Here is a 15,775-nt window from a genome sequence, read left to right as displayed (position 1 = left end):
CTTCAATCTGAGGCGCCTGCAAGCTCACACCAAGACACAAGAGAAACTTGTCCGTGAACTACTCTTTGCAGATGATGCCGCTTTAGTTGCCCATTCAGAGCCAGCTCTTCAGCGCTTGACGTCCTGCTTTGCGGAAACTGCCAAAATGTTTGGCCTGGAAGTCAGCCTGAAGAAAACTGAGGTCCTCCATCAGCCAGCTCCCCACCATGACTACCAGCCCCCCCACATCTCCATCGGGCACACAAAACTCAAAACCGTCAACCAGTTTACCTATCTCGGCTGCACCATTTCATCAGATGCAAGGATCGACAATGAGATAGACAACAGACTCGCCAAGGCAAATAGCGCCTTTGGAAGACTACACAAAAGAGTCTGGAAAAACAACCAACTGAAAAACCTCACAAAGATAAGTGTATACAGAGCCGTTGTCATACCCACACTCCTGTTCAGCTCCGAATCATGGGTCCTCTACCGGCACCACCTACGGCTCCTAGAGCGCTTCCACCAGCGTTGTCTCCGCTCCATCCTCAACATTCATTGGAGCGCTTACACCCCTAACGTCGAAGTACTCGAGATGGCAGAGGTCGACAGCATCGAGTCCACGCTGCTGAAGATCCAGCTGCGCTGGATGGGTCACGTCTCCAGAATGGAGGACCATCGCCTTCCCAAGATCGTATTATATGGCGAGCTCTCCACTGGCCACCGTGACAGAGGTGCACCAAAGAAAAGTTACAAGGACTGCCTAAAGAAATCTCTTGGTGCCTGCCACATTGACCACCGCCAGTGGGCTGATAACGCCTCAAACCGTGCATCTTGGCGCCTCACAGTTTGGCGGGCAGCAACCTCCTTTGAAGAAGACCGCAGAGCCCACCTCACTGACAAAAGGCAAAGGAGGAAAAACCCAACACCCAACCCCAACCAACCAATTTTCCCTTGCAACCGCTGCAATCGTGTCTGCCTGTCCCGCATCGGACTTGTCAGCCACAAACGAGCCTGCAGCTGACGTGGACTTTTTACCCCCTCCATAAATCTTCGTCCGCGAAGCCAAGCCAAAGAAGAAAAAATCTTCGTCCGCAAAGCCAAGCCAAGAAGATCTGAGAGGGTAAATTATTTCTTGTACAAGAAATCTTAAAAGAGAATATATTGCAGAATTGGATCGTTTGGAGAAAGAGATAACAAAACTGGAGAAAGAATATCAGAGGGTTTACAAGAAAAGTATAGACTTGAAGAATAAAAAATTGAGAGAGAACACATTATAAATATATAAAATGGGGAAATTTTTAAAAAGTAAGCAAAAATATTATGAATTAGAAGAACAAGCACGCAAGGTTTTGTCTTGGCAAGAGAAGTCAGAAGAGTTGTTGAGGATGATAAATACAATTAAAACAGAAGTCAACATTCTAAAGTACAATCAGAAAGATTAGTGATATTTTTAGACAATATTATATAAATCAGCATTATTAGATGATAATTAGATGGGCGAGTTTCTAGCAAATGTTGAGCTTCCATAATTAGAGGTGAGAGAACAGATGAAGTTAGATGCCCCTTTCACAAGAGAAGAAGGCTAATAAGTGTCTGGGGGAGGATGGGAGCTGTTGATATTGGATGTGCTAGACCAGGCAGTGAAGATTCAGACTCTCCCAGACTCTCTTTCAAAAGCTATTATTAGGGTTGTCAAAAAAAAATCAAGGCCCCATTTAAAACCTTATATAGACCTATTGTAGCATCTCCTAATGGCAGCGCTACCAAAACGGAAGACGTCCATACAGCACGATGTGAACCAGTAACTGAACTTTATTTTGAATTCCTCATGCTGCTTGAGGGGACCACCCACTTTCTGTGAGGGTTGTGCTGGCCTTGGGGAGTGACATCAGCGTGTTGCTACCTGTTCAACGACATGCAACCAGGTAGTGGCACCATTCCCCAGGCAATGCATGTAGCCAACTGCAGGCTTCTCAGGAGGGAAGGGGGGCCCACGCCATCTTGTGTTGGGCGACTTGGGCGGTGATTCGGCCTGCCTAACTGCGTGGTCGCTTGGCCCGCTGCATCACCTCCCCTCACCCCCAAGAATTGCTGCCGTCCTTTGAGCAAGTCATCGTACTGTCTTTGGGCGGGTGGCCTCTGTGTCTGACTTGGGGATCTGAGGCGGTCTGGCCTGAGTTTAGATCTACTACTGCCTTGAGGCGGTCAATAGTAAACCTGTCCTGCCGCTCGCCAGTGTCCAAGGTCAAAATTACACTGTTGTGCTGCAACAACTTGAATGGTCCTTCGAAGGGTCATTGTAGGGGTGTCCTTTGCTGTCCTCTGAACGAAAACCAATTTGGTGGACTGCAGGTTCGTTCTGATGTAGCAGGGTGGAGAACCGTGTCGGGAAGGTGGCAGAGGTTTTTGTTTCCCCATTCATCCCCTCAGTTGCTGGAGGACATCTAGAGCAGTGGGCTGTTGGCCAGGAGGGTTGAAATAAATGTTCCCTGGGATGGTAAGTGGGGAGCCATACACCATCTCGGCAGATGAGGCTGGTAGGTCTTCTTTTGGTGCTGTGCGAATTCCTAACAGCTCCCATGGGAGTTTGTCCATATAATTTGGGCCTTGTAGTCGAGCTTTCAGGGCTGCTTTCAGGTGACGGTGGAAACGTTTGATGAGGCCGTTTGCCTGAGGATGGTAAGGCTGTGGTGTGGTGTAATTGGATGCCATAGAACTTGGCTAGATTGGCTTAGAGTGAGGACCGAGGGGCCCAGTTCACGTCTGAGGTGATGTGGGTCCAGACTCCAAAGCGTGCGACCTAAGTGGACAAGAGAGCTCTGACGCAAGTCTCTGTGTCGCATATGGGCAGGGTTATTACTTCCAGCCAACAGGTTAAATGGCTGATTACTGGGAATAAATACCACATACCTTAGCTCAGAGGGAGTGGGCAGAATATGTCCACATGCACATGGTCAAAATGGTGTTGCACCAGGTCGAAACTCTGTTTGCTAACTGCGTTGGCAGTCCAAACAAGTCTTAGCCCACAGGGTTATATCACAGTGGAGGCTGAGCCACATGAACTTGTCGGACAGCAGGGGGACCGTGGACCTTAAGGAAGGGTGTGACAAACCTTGAATTTGGTTGAACTCCTGCTGTCCCCAGGTTGGGGGTAGGATGGGTTTGGAAAAGCCTGTGGACATGTCGTACAGTAAAGTTGAGCTCCCCGGTGAAGTACAGAAATCGCTAACCTTCTGGCTGGTGATGGCGGTCTGGTAGGCCTGGACGCCTGCATCTTCTGATTGGTCTTTAGCTAGCTGATCATCATCGAGCCCTCCTGAAGAAGCAGCAATGGCCAGTCTGGACAGCTTGTTGGATTTGCCTGCGATGTGGTGAATGTCCGTTGTATACTCAGAAATGTAGGAGAGGGTCGTTGTTGCCTCGCCAACCACTGGTCCAAAACGTTGCTGACTGCATGGGTGAATGGTTTGTTGTCTGTGTAGGTGATGAAGACCCTTCCTTCTAACCTGTAGTGGAAATGTCATATTGCCAGGTACAGGGCCATCAATTTGCGATTGAACGCACTGTACTTAAGTTCTGGTGTCCGGAGATGTTTGTTGAAGAAAGCCAGGGGCGCCACTGCTCCAGTACCATGTCGACTGCTCTGTCCGCTGCATCTGTTGTAAGGGGTGGGGGAGAGGAAGAGTCTGGATGGACCATAGAGGTGGCCTCTGCTAGTGCTGCTTTGGTTGCCTGGATGCTCCAACGGTTGTGTCCATTGGAGTGCCCTGTCACTGAGTTTAAAGAGGTCGGGAGTGCATGGTGTGATGGCATAGGGAGAAGATGTGGGAAGACACCTCCCCCTGGCAGAACTATTCAAAACTTACTTTCCGAATGGTTTGGAACTGGACAGAGCTCATTGATCAATAAGAAGGAAACCACTTCTGGGTCAAGTGTCACGATCTGTTCTGATTCGATGTTTGCATTATCAGGATCAAAAATTGATTTTAAGACTTGCAGTACAGAATGCTAGATGTAATCAGGGTCCTTTGCTTGTTAAGAATAATAGTCTTTTTTTATGCAGATTTGAGCCAGGCTGTAATTAAACGTCGAAAAGAATTTAATTCGGCTAAAGCTGTTTTGTGGAAGAAGGGTTATAAATTTGCTTTTTGTTATCCTGCTGTGTTGAAAGTTTTCTATGAGGATTATCAAACGGTTTTTTAATGATTATTCTGAGGCTCTTATTTTTGTTAATTCTTTGCCTGTTAATAAGCAGGGGCAAGATCACTTTCCTCCGCTTGTTTTGGTTCCGAAGGGGAAGAATGGGAAGCGAGAGATGGAGAATCAACAGTTAATTGACATTGGTATTGATGATGATCAAGTTAACCGTGATTTGGAAGAAGCTTACCATACCTAAATTGATTGTTTTATTTTTGTTTGTTCTGTTCGGGGATGGGGAGAGGTTCGACTGCCAATCCTTCCAAAGTCATCAGCCACTTTGTGGCATTTGTCACTCCTGCATAATTGAGGGGGGGTACTAAACTTGTATTGTTGAAATTTTTTTTCTTGTTATTTCTTTCTTTGAGGAGATCTTTGTACATGTTTGTAAGGGAGCCATGGGGAGGTGCTTCGCCATTTATGTGGGAGGTAAATATAACTTGTTATAGCTAATTTAAATTTTGCCACTTTTAATGTTAACGGCTTAATAATCCGATTAAGATAAAGAGGATATTAGCTTATATTAACAAGTTGAAAGTTGATATTGCAATTTTGCAAGAGACTCATTTGACTGAAAAGGAACATCAAAAGTTACAAGAGATTGGGTTGGACAAGTTATAGCATCTTTTAATTCTAAAGCAAGGGGTGTTGCTATTTTAATTCATAAGAAGTTATCTTTTGAATTGGATTCAGTTTTTGAAACTGTTGGTAGGCTTTTGATAATTGCAAAATCTTTTCAGAATCTTGGACCTTAATGAATGTCTATGCTCCTAATATAGATGATGAACAATTTATGGTAGACTCTTTTCTTAATTTAAATCAAGGATATGATAAAATTTTGGTTGGAGGTGACTTTACTTGTTGTTCAGATCCATTATTAAATAAATTTCCAAAAACAGTTGTTAGAATGAAAATGGCTAAACAGTTAATGACAGTAATGAAAGATATGAATTTAATGGAGATTTGGAGGAAACTAAATCCTAAGGAGAAAGACTTTTTATTCATCTCGACACAACTCTTATACTAAAGATAAATCTATCCTAGAATCCATGCAATTACAAGGAAGAATTTTTAAAGCTGAATATAAGAGTAGGATTTTGTCTGATCATTCTTTGTTGTTAATTACTTGTACTGGTTCTGGGATAGTGGAGAATGTGTATAGATGGAGATTTAATTCTATGTTATTGAGAAATCCTGAATTTATTAAGTTTGAGGGATCAGATACAGTTATTTTTGAAAATAAATGTAGAGTTGGTTGGTAGTAAATTTGTTTAATGGGTTATTTTGAAAGCTTATTTGAGGGGACAGATTATTAGTTATACAGCTAAAATTTAAAAAAATTGGGCTGAGATGAATAAGTTAGAGAAGGAGATAGAGATTTTGGAAAAAGATCTGCAGCGGGATTCTATGGAAGTTTAAAAAAAGTCTGTTTAACTAATTTGAAATTGTGCTATAATTCATTACATACTTATAAATTTGAGAAGCTATTGCAGAGAACTAAACAATGTTATGAGTTGGGTGAAAGAGCCCATAAAGTATTAGCGTGGCAATTAAAAACTGAACAGGCTTCTAGGACAATAAATGCTATTAGACATGACTCATTAATTACTTATAAACCTCAGGAAATTAATGATGAATTTCATTTATTTTATGAGAAATTGTATATTTTTAAAGTATTGGAAGATGAAGTTAAAATTGATATCTTTTTATCTGAATGGGCTTTACAATCAATGCCTGGCGGGAAATCTCTTGGAAAGGACAGTTTTATTTCTGAATTTTATAAAGAATTTCAGGATTTATTAATTCCTATACTGATGGATGTATTGAAGCAGGCGACGGAGACTGCTTCTTTTCCACATCCTTTTTCTAGAGCACTTATTATAGTTATTCCTAAGAAAGATAGGGACCCATTAAAAGTGGGATCTTATAGACCTATTTCTTTATTAAATGTGGATTATAAAATTGCTGCCAAGGTTCTAGCTAATAGACTAGCTAAATATTTACCAGATTTGATTTATGCTGACCAGGTGGGCTTTATTAAAAATTCAGCAGACAATATTGTGAAGCTGATCTCTTTAATTAGTATTTCTCGGGAGCAATCCGGCCAAACCATGGTAATTGGTCTTGATGCAGAAAAGGCCTTTGATAGAGTGGAATGGAGTTTTTTTTTAATTGTTGGAAAAGTTTAAATTTGTGTCTCTTTTTATTGGCTGGGTTAAGGCTTTATATAAAAAAATCCTACGACTAGAATTTTGACAAATGGACAAGTATCTTCTTTGTATTATCTAGATCAACTGGACAGGGCTGTCCTTTGTCACCAGCTCTATTTGCATTGGTTATTGAACCATTGGCTCAGTTGATTAGACAAGATGGTAATATTAAGGTGAAAACAGATGAGTATAAAATAAATTTGTTTGCAGATGATGTTTTGATATATTTAGCGCAGCCTATGCAGTCTTTGGGGAGTTTGCGTGCAAGACTGGAGCAATATGGCAAATTATCGGGATATAAGATTAATTGGGACAAGAGTGAAATATTGCCTTTGGCTGATGCAGATTATTCATCTTGTAAACGTATTGTGAAATTTAAGTGGTCTGATTGAATTAAATATTTAGGAATTATAATAGATAGTAATTATAATAATTTATATGAATTGAATTATTTACCTTTGTTGTCTAAAATTAAATATAATTTAAATCGGTGGAAAGATTTACCAATAACGTGACAGGACAAGTTAATTGCGTGAAAGTGAATGTCTTTCCCCATATTTAGTACTTTTTTTTCAGTCTATTTCATGTAGAATTCCCCAAAAATTTTTCTAAGATTTGAATGCTTTGGAGAGGAAATTTCTATGGAAAGGTAAAATGGCGAGGGTGTCATTGCAGAAATTGACTTGGAAATGTGCTTTAGGAGGACTGCACCTTCCTCATTTTCAGAATTATTATGAATCAGCACAATTGAAATTTATTAATAGAATGTTTGAAGTGGATAAACCTTTGGTTTGGGCCAAGATTGAATTGTCTCAGATTGATGAGAAGAGGATGAATCATTTTATTTATAAATGGAATTCTCAGCTTTTATAGCGTTATAATTTACCGGTGCTGAAACATTTAATGGAGTTATGGACTAAGAAGAATGGAATTATAGGTACGGAAGGCAAAATTTCAGCTAAAACTCCTTTGTTTCATGATAAGCTTTTTTTTCCCATTAAATAATCAGCTTTTGAAAATGTGGGAACAGAAAGGAATTAAGTTGGTGGAAGATTGTTATGAAGCTGGGTATTTTATTTTGTTTCAAAGAATAAAGGAGAAATATGAAATTTATTCAATTACCCTGTTCACTTATTATCAGGTTAGAGCCTTACTGTTGGAAAACTTTGGGCATACGCTGCGGTTGCCTAGACTGTCTAAATTTGAAAGTTTACTTACTGAAGTGAGTAAGAGAGGATTTATATCTGAGATGTGTGCTTTATTACAGAATGTGCTACTCTGAAGGTGAATCGGCCCCGGATGGTGTGCAAGGACTGTCCTTGTAATACATTGATGCCTAGAATACCTTCAGGCGAGGGTGCAATGAAGACTGTGGCAAGTCCGGGGTGGGGGGGGTTGGTTCCCGATTGCCAGGCGGATGGTGACTTCCTTCATGGGCAGGAGGGAGTCTCCCAGCCCCTATATCTACATAGGGATCTCCCTCCCTCCCATAGGGTCGCCCAGGATAATGGTGTGCTGTGCACCCATGTTCATGTGCGTCAGTCAGCACAGTACATTGCCCTTTCACCAATTTACCGCTACAGGAATGTCTGGCCTCAGTCCCCTGGGTGGGAGAGGGCAGCAGAGTAGATGCGCTGGTGACCCTGGCCTTCATTCTGTGGGAGAGGATTGGGAATCTGCCACACACCGTTGGTGGGCTGATCATGCAGGGCAAGCGCAGACATCTCCTGCAACAGCTGCTGCCTGATTTCAGCCTTAATGGCTGGGGTCAGGTGGTGGGATGGGGGCAACAGCGTGGGCTGGTTGTGTGGTGCGGGGGCTGAGGATGCTCCCAGCGTCTGGCTTGCTGGCAGGGTGACTGCCAGTCTTCTCCTGGCCAAGCTTCCCCCTACGCTATTCCCTTCAGTGCGCAGACAGGGCAGCTGTGGGCCCCCATTGATGCTAGTTGGGTCTAGCCCAGTGTGCAGCAGATCGAAGTACAGCCATTTGCAAAGCACAGTGGGGCTCAGGTTCCAGGTTCTGGAATCTGCACTGCAGATTAAGGTGGGCACCTCCTGAGGCATTTTTTTTGGAAAATTTTATTTATTGATCATAATAAATCATACAATAAAATACAAACAAATACATAATATGTTGCCCTCATATAACCCCCCAACCCTAACCCACCCACCCCTTCCAATCCCCCTCTAAACTACTCCAAAAGAAAGAAAGAAGAGAATAGAAGAGGAGATCAAATAACATAACAGCCTTCAGTTATTGCCATGGTTTGGGGCAGCACCATCAATTTGTGGGGGAAAAAAATTAATATTCAACCTCATATATTCCAGATTTTAATAAAAAAAGAATAATTGTTATGTATATTATGTTATCTTTTCCAATGGAATACAAGATCTCATTTCCAAGTGCCATCGTTGAATAATCAAATTGTTCTCATTTTTCCAAGTAATTGCCAAACATTTTCTAGCTACAGCTGAGGCCAATCTCAACAAAGCAATTTGAAATTTATTTCAATTCCAAACTCAAGTTCTCAATGTAACCCAATAAAAATTCCATAGGATCATGTGAAATTTTAAATTTTAATATAGCTTCAAAAAGGGTTTCACTGTCTCACATGACCAAGTAGAATGTAAGAAAGAGCCAACTTGTTTATGGCATCAAACATAAATCAGAAGAAATAATATTGTAATTTCTTAATTTCTTCAGGGTCAAGTACAACTGATGGAAGAAAATTATAATAAACCAGTCATCCAATCATCCTGAGAAATAGATATGGACAAATCTTTTTCCCATTTTAATTTAGATTTATAAACATCTGGCTTGAGCATTTTAGTCTGCAATAAAGCATACATCTCAGATATAAATCCTTTCTTACCACCATTGGTAAGTAAAATTTCAAATTTAGATCACCTATGTAACCGTAACGTACGCCCAAAGTTATCAACAATAGGCTTTAACATTATAATAAGAAAACAAAGTATTCAAAGATATTTCATATTTCTCTTCCATTCTGTGAAATGAAATAAAGTATCCAGCTTCATGACAATCTTATACCAATCTAATTCCTTTCTGTTCCCACAATTTCAAAAGTTGATTAGTAAATGTAAAAGGGAAAAGCTTATTTTGAAACAAAGGAGTTTTAGCTGAAATTTTACCTTCAGTACCTATAATTTCATTCTTCTTAGTTCATAATTCCATTAAATGTTTCAACACTGGTAAATTAGAACTCTGTAATAACTGAGAATTCCATTTATCCATCCTCTTCTCATCAATTTGAGATAGTTCAAAATTAGCCCACATCAAAAGCTTATCCACTTTAAACATCCTATTGATAAATTTCAACTATGCTGATTCATAATTCTGAAAATGAGGAAGCTGCAGTCCTCCTAAAGCATACTTCCAAGTTAATTTCTGTAATGACACCCTCGCCATTTTACCTTTCCACAAAAATTTCCTCACCAAAGTATTCAAATCTTTTAAAAAAAATTTTGAGGAATCTTGCAAGGAATAGATTGAAAGAGGTATTGAATACGGGGAAAAATATTCATTTTAACACAATTAACATATCCTATTAATGTTATAGATAAATCTTACCACCGATTTAAATCATGTTTAATTTTAGACAGCAGAGGTAAATAATTCAATTCATCTAAATGATTATAATTACTATCTATTATAATCCCTAAATATTTAATCCGATTAGACCATTTACATTTCACAATATGCCAACAGAGCGAGTAATCCACTGCAGCCAAAGACATAATCTCACTCTTTTCCCAATTAACTTTATATACTGACACTTCACCGTTCTGCTCCAACCTGTCATGCAGGTTCCCCAAAGACAATAAAGGTTGTGATAAATATATCAAAACATCATCTGCAAACAAATTTATTTGCTATTTCTTTATTACAGTCTGGGATATTCCCAGGGCCCAATAGGTTTCCAATAGAATTTTTTAAATCAGTCTCTAAGTTGTTATCACCTTATTTAGGTTTGATGTTAGTGGATTCATTTAAACAGGGTAAACTTCTGGAATTATTCATGAAGGTTGTATATCTTTAATAGCAAAACAGGGTAAATATATAACCAAATGTTCCTCCTATAGACCAATTTTAGCAAAGGTTTTGGCCAATAGGATGGAAAATATTTTACCACTAATTATTTCTGGAGGTTTATTAAAAAATGGTATTCCTATTTTAACATGCATCATTTATTGATTATTTATTTACTTTCTGACAAGGTTCCCAAGTGTGTTCTCTCATTGGGTGCAGGAAAAGCATTTGATCAAGTAGAATGGTCATTTTTGTTAACATTTTTAGAGAAATTGAACTTTGGTATTGATTTTATTACATGGATTACATTATTCGTGTCCAACTGCTACAATTCTTACTAATTCACAACAATCACAGCCTTTCAATCTGCAATGTGGCACCCATTAAGGGTGCACTTTAAGTTATTACTTTCTGTTTTGGCCATTGAACCATTAGTAATTGCACTTCAAGAGTGTGTGGATGTCTTGAGGATATGGAGGAGGGGGGGACATTGAACCTAAAGTTTCTCTCTATGCAGATGATCACTTTTCATTTTGGACCTAGTTGCCTCCCTATCATTGCTCTCACAATTTAATCAATTTTCAGGTTATAAATTAAATCCACACAAAAGTGAACTTTTTCCTTTAAATTCTCCTCACCTTTCAAGATTGTTAAAGACCAATTTATGTATCTCTATTATAATTACAAAAAAAAATCATAAACATCTTTTTAAGGAAAAATATCTTGCTTTGCTAAAGGAACTGAAGCAGTCTTTAACTCATTGGTCACTTTTGTCTATATCTTGGCTGTATTAATTCTATTAAAATGAATAATTTGCCTAATTTTTAAAATCTTTTTCAATCTGTACCAATTTTTGTTCCTACATATTTTTTTTTATTTGCTTGATTGGTTGCATTGTCTTAGATATGGAAGGGTAGACATCCTTGTCTAAACAAAGTTTTTTTTTAAATAGAAACCCAAGAGGGACGGTGGTATGGTTCTACCTAACTTTAGATTTTATTACTGGGCAGTCGATATTTGACGTGTTATGTTTTGGTCATATTTTCGTAATTATATTAACTGTCTAAGGAGCTGAATTCCTGAAAAAATTCTCTAACTTAGCACTTCTTGGCTCTTCACTTCCATTTCTTTCAATTAAGTTGGTAAACAACCCCATTGTTAAGCATTCTGTGAGAATTTGTGCAGTTTTATAAACATTTTACTTTTCATATTTTTTCTCAAGTCCAATTCTATCTAATCACCATTTTCAACCTTCTTTGCATGATTTTGTTTTTCAGCAGTTATTCAATGTTTTAAAGATCTTTTCATTGATCTACTTTGCATCATTTAATCAGCTTTCTGATGTTTAACTTGCCTAACTCTCATCTTTTCAGATATTTACAAATCGAGCATTATTTTTTACAGTCTCAAATTTCTGATTTCCCTAAAGTGTCTGAAACAAATTTTGATTTTTAGTTTTCAGCCGTTTGTAAAGGTTTAATATCTATCATTTATGAGAAGTTATTACATTTAAAACAGGCCTTATTACTTAAAATTAAGAATGCCTGGGAACGGGACCCAGATTCGACTATATCATATGAAGATTGAGATGTTATTTTTAAGATGGTAATAGCTTTTTGCTATTGTCTCACTTTTGTCCTGATGTAAGTTCAAGTTGTGATAGATGTTTTAGAGAGGAGAAGCTTCTTTAATTCATATAGTCTGGACTTGTCCTTGTGTGGCAAAGTACTGGAGAGGGATTTTCCACACCGTCTTTAATTGTGTATAAATTAGTGCTGAATCCTTGGGTACAACAGGAAACGATGGAGTTCGTTTATCTTCAATTAGGAGTCATACTCTTTCCTTTGCTACTCTTTTGGCAAGACGTGTAATTTTGCTTAAATGGAAGGATGCTGCCGTGGCCACTCACAGTCAATGGCTGGGGGACATCATGTCTTGCTTGAATATGGAAAAGATTTGGAATTCAGTTAATAGGCATAACATTTCAGATGCTGTGGTGGAGGGGGAGTCATGACTTACTTCCCCACCTTATAATTTTTCAATATAATTTGACTCTTTAATTCCTTTTTCTCCTTTTGCTTTTATTTCAATGTTAAATATATATAACATCATACAACGGTGAAAAGGGAAAGGGCTCTGATTTTTTAAATATTTTTCCTTTTTCTTTTTCTCTCTGTTTGAATATAATATACCACTCGGACTATGATTTATGAATGTTTTTCAATTTGTATACTTGTCATGATGTACCAATTGTTTAATAGCCATGTATAACACTTGATAATGGATTTTCATTGTATTTTTAAATTTATATTGTTTAGAATGAATAAAAATAATTTAAAGAGAAAAAGACCCTTTGCAAGGATGCTATGTAAAGTGCGATTGAGTAGTCGGATTCAGGTCAAATATCCTCATCCAAAGATCTGAAAACCGAAAAGATCCAAAAACTGCATTTTTTTTAGCACTGACTTAATGTCACAAGTGGAAAAAAAATTAAACACCTGGCTTGCTGCATGTGGGGCTCTGACATTCTGTGGGTGCCAGTTTGATTACTAAAACAATAAAAAAAAATAAATGAAATCTTTGCTTCTGGCCAGAAGATGCCAAACAGAGCTGGATCCAAGTCTTCTACATTGGCTGCAGCCAGAGTCGGCGACTCCATTCTCAACATCGGGTGGGGTGCCGTCCACATTGAAGAAGTCTCCTTGGGCTCCCGGGCAAGAGTGGAGACCATAGTCCAGGACCGGCGGTGGGGAGTTGTCGAAGAGCGGCAGTGAGGAAGTATTGGGGACCCGTGGCGGTTGGGAGGTGTCAGGATGGTGGTTTTTTGTAAGCAGAGATCAAGTTTTTTTTGGTAAGTATTAAATATTATTTTATGTGAATTTTCCACTTGTGTCATGTCAGAGCTCAAAATATCCGCTGATACAGGTATTCTGCTGGTGCTACTGTGCTGCTTAGTTCCATTGTTCCAAAAACGTCTGGTGCCATGCATTTCCAATAAGGGGTACTCGACCTGTACTAAATTCTCTGTGGTTCAAAAGATCGAGATGAGATCTTAACAAAATTCTTAATAGATTATACAGCTGATATGCAGAGTGTTTCCTCTGGCAGAGGAGTCCATATGAATTTGGGAAGTTCTGTTGTAGAAACTCAGACACAACAACAACATGTTTTGCAGATGGTTTGGTTACTATTGACAGCAGTGATGCAAGGATTAGAGAGGGTGCAGAAAAGATTTGTGTGTTTTATTGTCAGGCTCATATTGAGGAAAGGACAACTGCATTGAAGACGTCTGGAACATTAATGATAATGGTGGGATAAAATTGAAGGACGAGGCACAGTGGAACTTTTTTTCTCTCATGTCAGGTTGGTCAGCAATTGGAGAATAGGGATTTAAGATAAATCGATCGGAGGGGAAATGGGGGACAAAACCTGGGACTTGGTGCCTCAAAGGTTATTTAAGACAGAAACTACAGATTACGGGATCATAATCACAGAACAACATGATCACATCAGAGGTGTATAAAATATCTGTATAAGGGAATTTTATGTGTATTATATAATTTTTGTATTAAATATTATTTTTGGACATAGTACGGGTTATGATTTAATTATTTAATTATCATAATTATAGAATTTGATGTCCTGAACGAAATAAGTTATGTAATAATTATGGTTATACTTCTAATTATACCTTGTGGAAAGGGTTTTCGTTAAACTCAATAAAAAATACTTTAAAAAGAAAAAAACAGAAACATGCATCTCAATTCATGCCTCCTTGATGAACATTTGAAGTACAGTACCATAACCTACAATCTTATTGGTTGTGTGTTTCTGTCTGAGATTAGGCAAAATGGGACAGATTTCCTGCATGTGATCAATAGACCAGAAGGCGGTCTTCCATGACTTACAAAAGTTCACTATTTAAGAACTTAAAATTATCTTCACCTTCACTGAACTTCTGCATCAACTCTGCTTTTCATTTTGTTTTATATTTAAGTTTTGTACTGAACATTTAATCATTCTCTAACTTGAAATATATCAGCATCTGAGCAGATGCAGTTCTTTGGGTAGAAAATTCCATAGAACCTGGGTGAAAATAAATCTGAACAGCTGAGCCTTTGATCCTTTCTCTATTTATCTATAGGGTATGAGCATTGTTAGCAAGGCCATCATTTATTGGCCATCCGTAACTGCTTTTGAACTGAGTTTCACAATGGACACGTGTAAAACAGATGTCTTCTTTACAAATAGGAAGTGCTCAATGTTCAGCAGATCAAGCAGCATCCATAGTAGAAACCAAAACATTTTGTGTTGTCATTTGTTTTTGGTCATTTGTTTCATCACTGCTTATGCTGAGTTTCTTTGCGGCACGCTTGGTGTAGTAGTTAGTTAGCGCAACACCTTTATAGCGTCTATCAACTTGGAATAATTGACTCTTCCTTTTCTGCTATGATAGTTGGCCCATTCCACATACACAATATCCTTGCCTTTGATTTCATTCTTTCTCCATTGATTATTTTTTGTTCATCAAGTAATTGCTAATCTAAGTAATTGCTTGACATCAACGTATCTTCCCCAGAAGATCTGCACATGGCCTCACTGCTGAATCTTCTTTTTTCTTTCAGCCACAATTGTTCCAATGATTTCCTAACTGAGTTCCCACCTTTCAGTGGTTAAGTACACTCCAGCTAAACCTGCTATTCGAATTTAAAATATTCTTTCGTGCATTTAATTCAGTAGAGTTATTCGCCCTGATCATTGGAATAGTTGAGTCATCTCAATGATCTCTGTAAATTCGGTTTCTCTGATTTTAGCTTTTCTGCAAACTCTCTAACTGTATTTTGTGCACATCCCCTCCAATCCTTTCTCCTTCTCGTGTCCATTAGTGGCTAGCCTCTATTTGCCTGGGCCTTAAACTCCAGAATTCTTTCCTGGACTTCTCTGTCTACCTTTAAGACTAACTTCCTTGACTTTTTGATCTGTTTTCACAAGATCTTATCTTTCTTTAGCTTCCCATTCAGAACAACTTGCTTATAGTTGTGTGAAGAGCCTTTGGAAGTATGTGTTTGGGATGTTTTCGAAAAGCAATTTAATTAACTTTTGCATCCATTTCCAGTGGAGTTCAGCTATGCTGAGCGGATGATGATGACAATTGCCGATGTCCTCAAAGAGCTGATTGAAGCCCATGAGCAAGGGAAAGATGTGAACCTTAACAAGTAAGTATCTGCTCTAGACTACCTGCACTATTAATAGTTACCAAGCAGATTTAAGATTTGGAATAAAAATGTATCTGAACCATCTATTTCCAGGAGGTGAGATTAGGGAAGAAGAGCCCT

General features: G+C 38.7%; 1 protein-coding gene across 5 annotated transcripts in view; it reads left to right on the top strand.

The window, feature by feature from the left end:
- The window catches only part of elp3 (elongator acetyltransferase complex subunit 3), a 147,886-nt gene that overhangs the window by 13,979 nt on the left and 118,132 nt on the right, over positions 1 to 15,775 (top strand). For 4 of the 5 annotated variants that reach the window (XR_011340272.1, XM_069885914.1, XM_069885912.1 and 1 more), the window contains exon 2: positions 15,556 to 15,655. Coding sequence is in view for 4 of the 5 variants with exons in the window: in XM_069885912.1 (XP_069742013.1) it covers positions 15,556 to 15,655 (100 nt within the window). In the remaining variant the exon portion in view is untranslated. Of the gene's footprint in view, positions 1 to 13,691; positions 13,803 to 15,555; positions 15,656 to 15,775 lie in introns of all 5 variants that reach the window. The other variant, XM_069885913.1, reaches the window with a different exon arrangement.

Source organism: Narcine bancroftii, chromosome 6 (assembly GCF_036971445.1).
Source record: "Narcine bancroftii isolate sNarBan1 chromosome 6, sNarBan1.hap1, whole genome shotgun sequence".
NCBI lineage: Eukaryota > Metazoa > Chordata > Chondrichthyes > Torpediniformes > Narcinidae > Narcine > Narcine bancroftii.
Note: the sequence above shows the minus strand (reverse complement) of the source record. Positions and strands in the feature narration are given on the sequence as shown.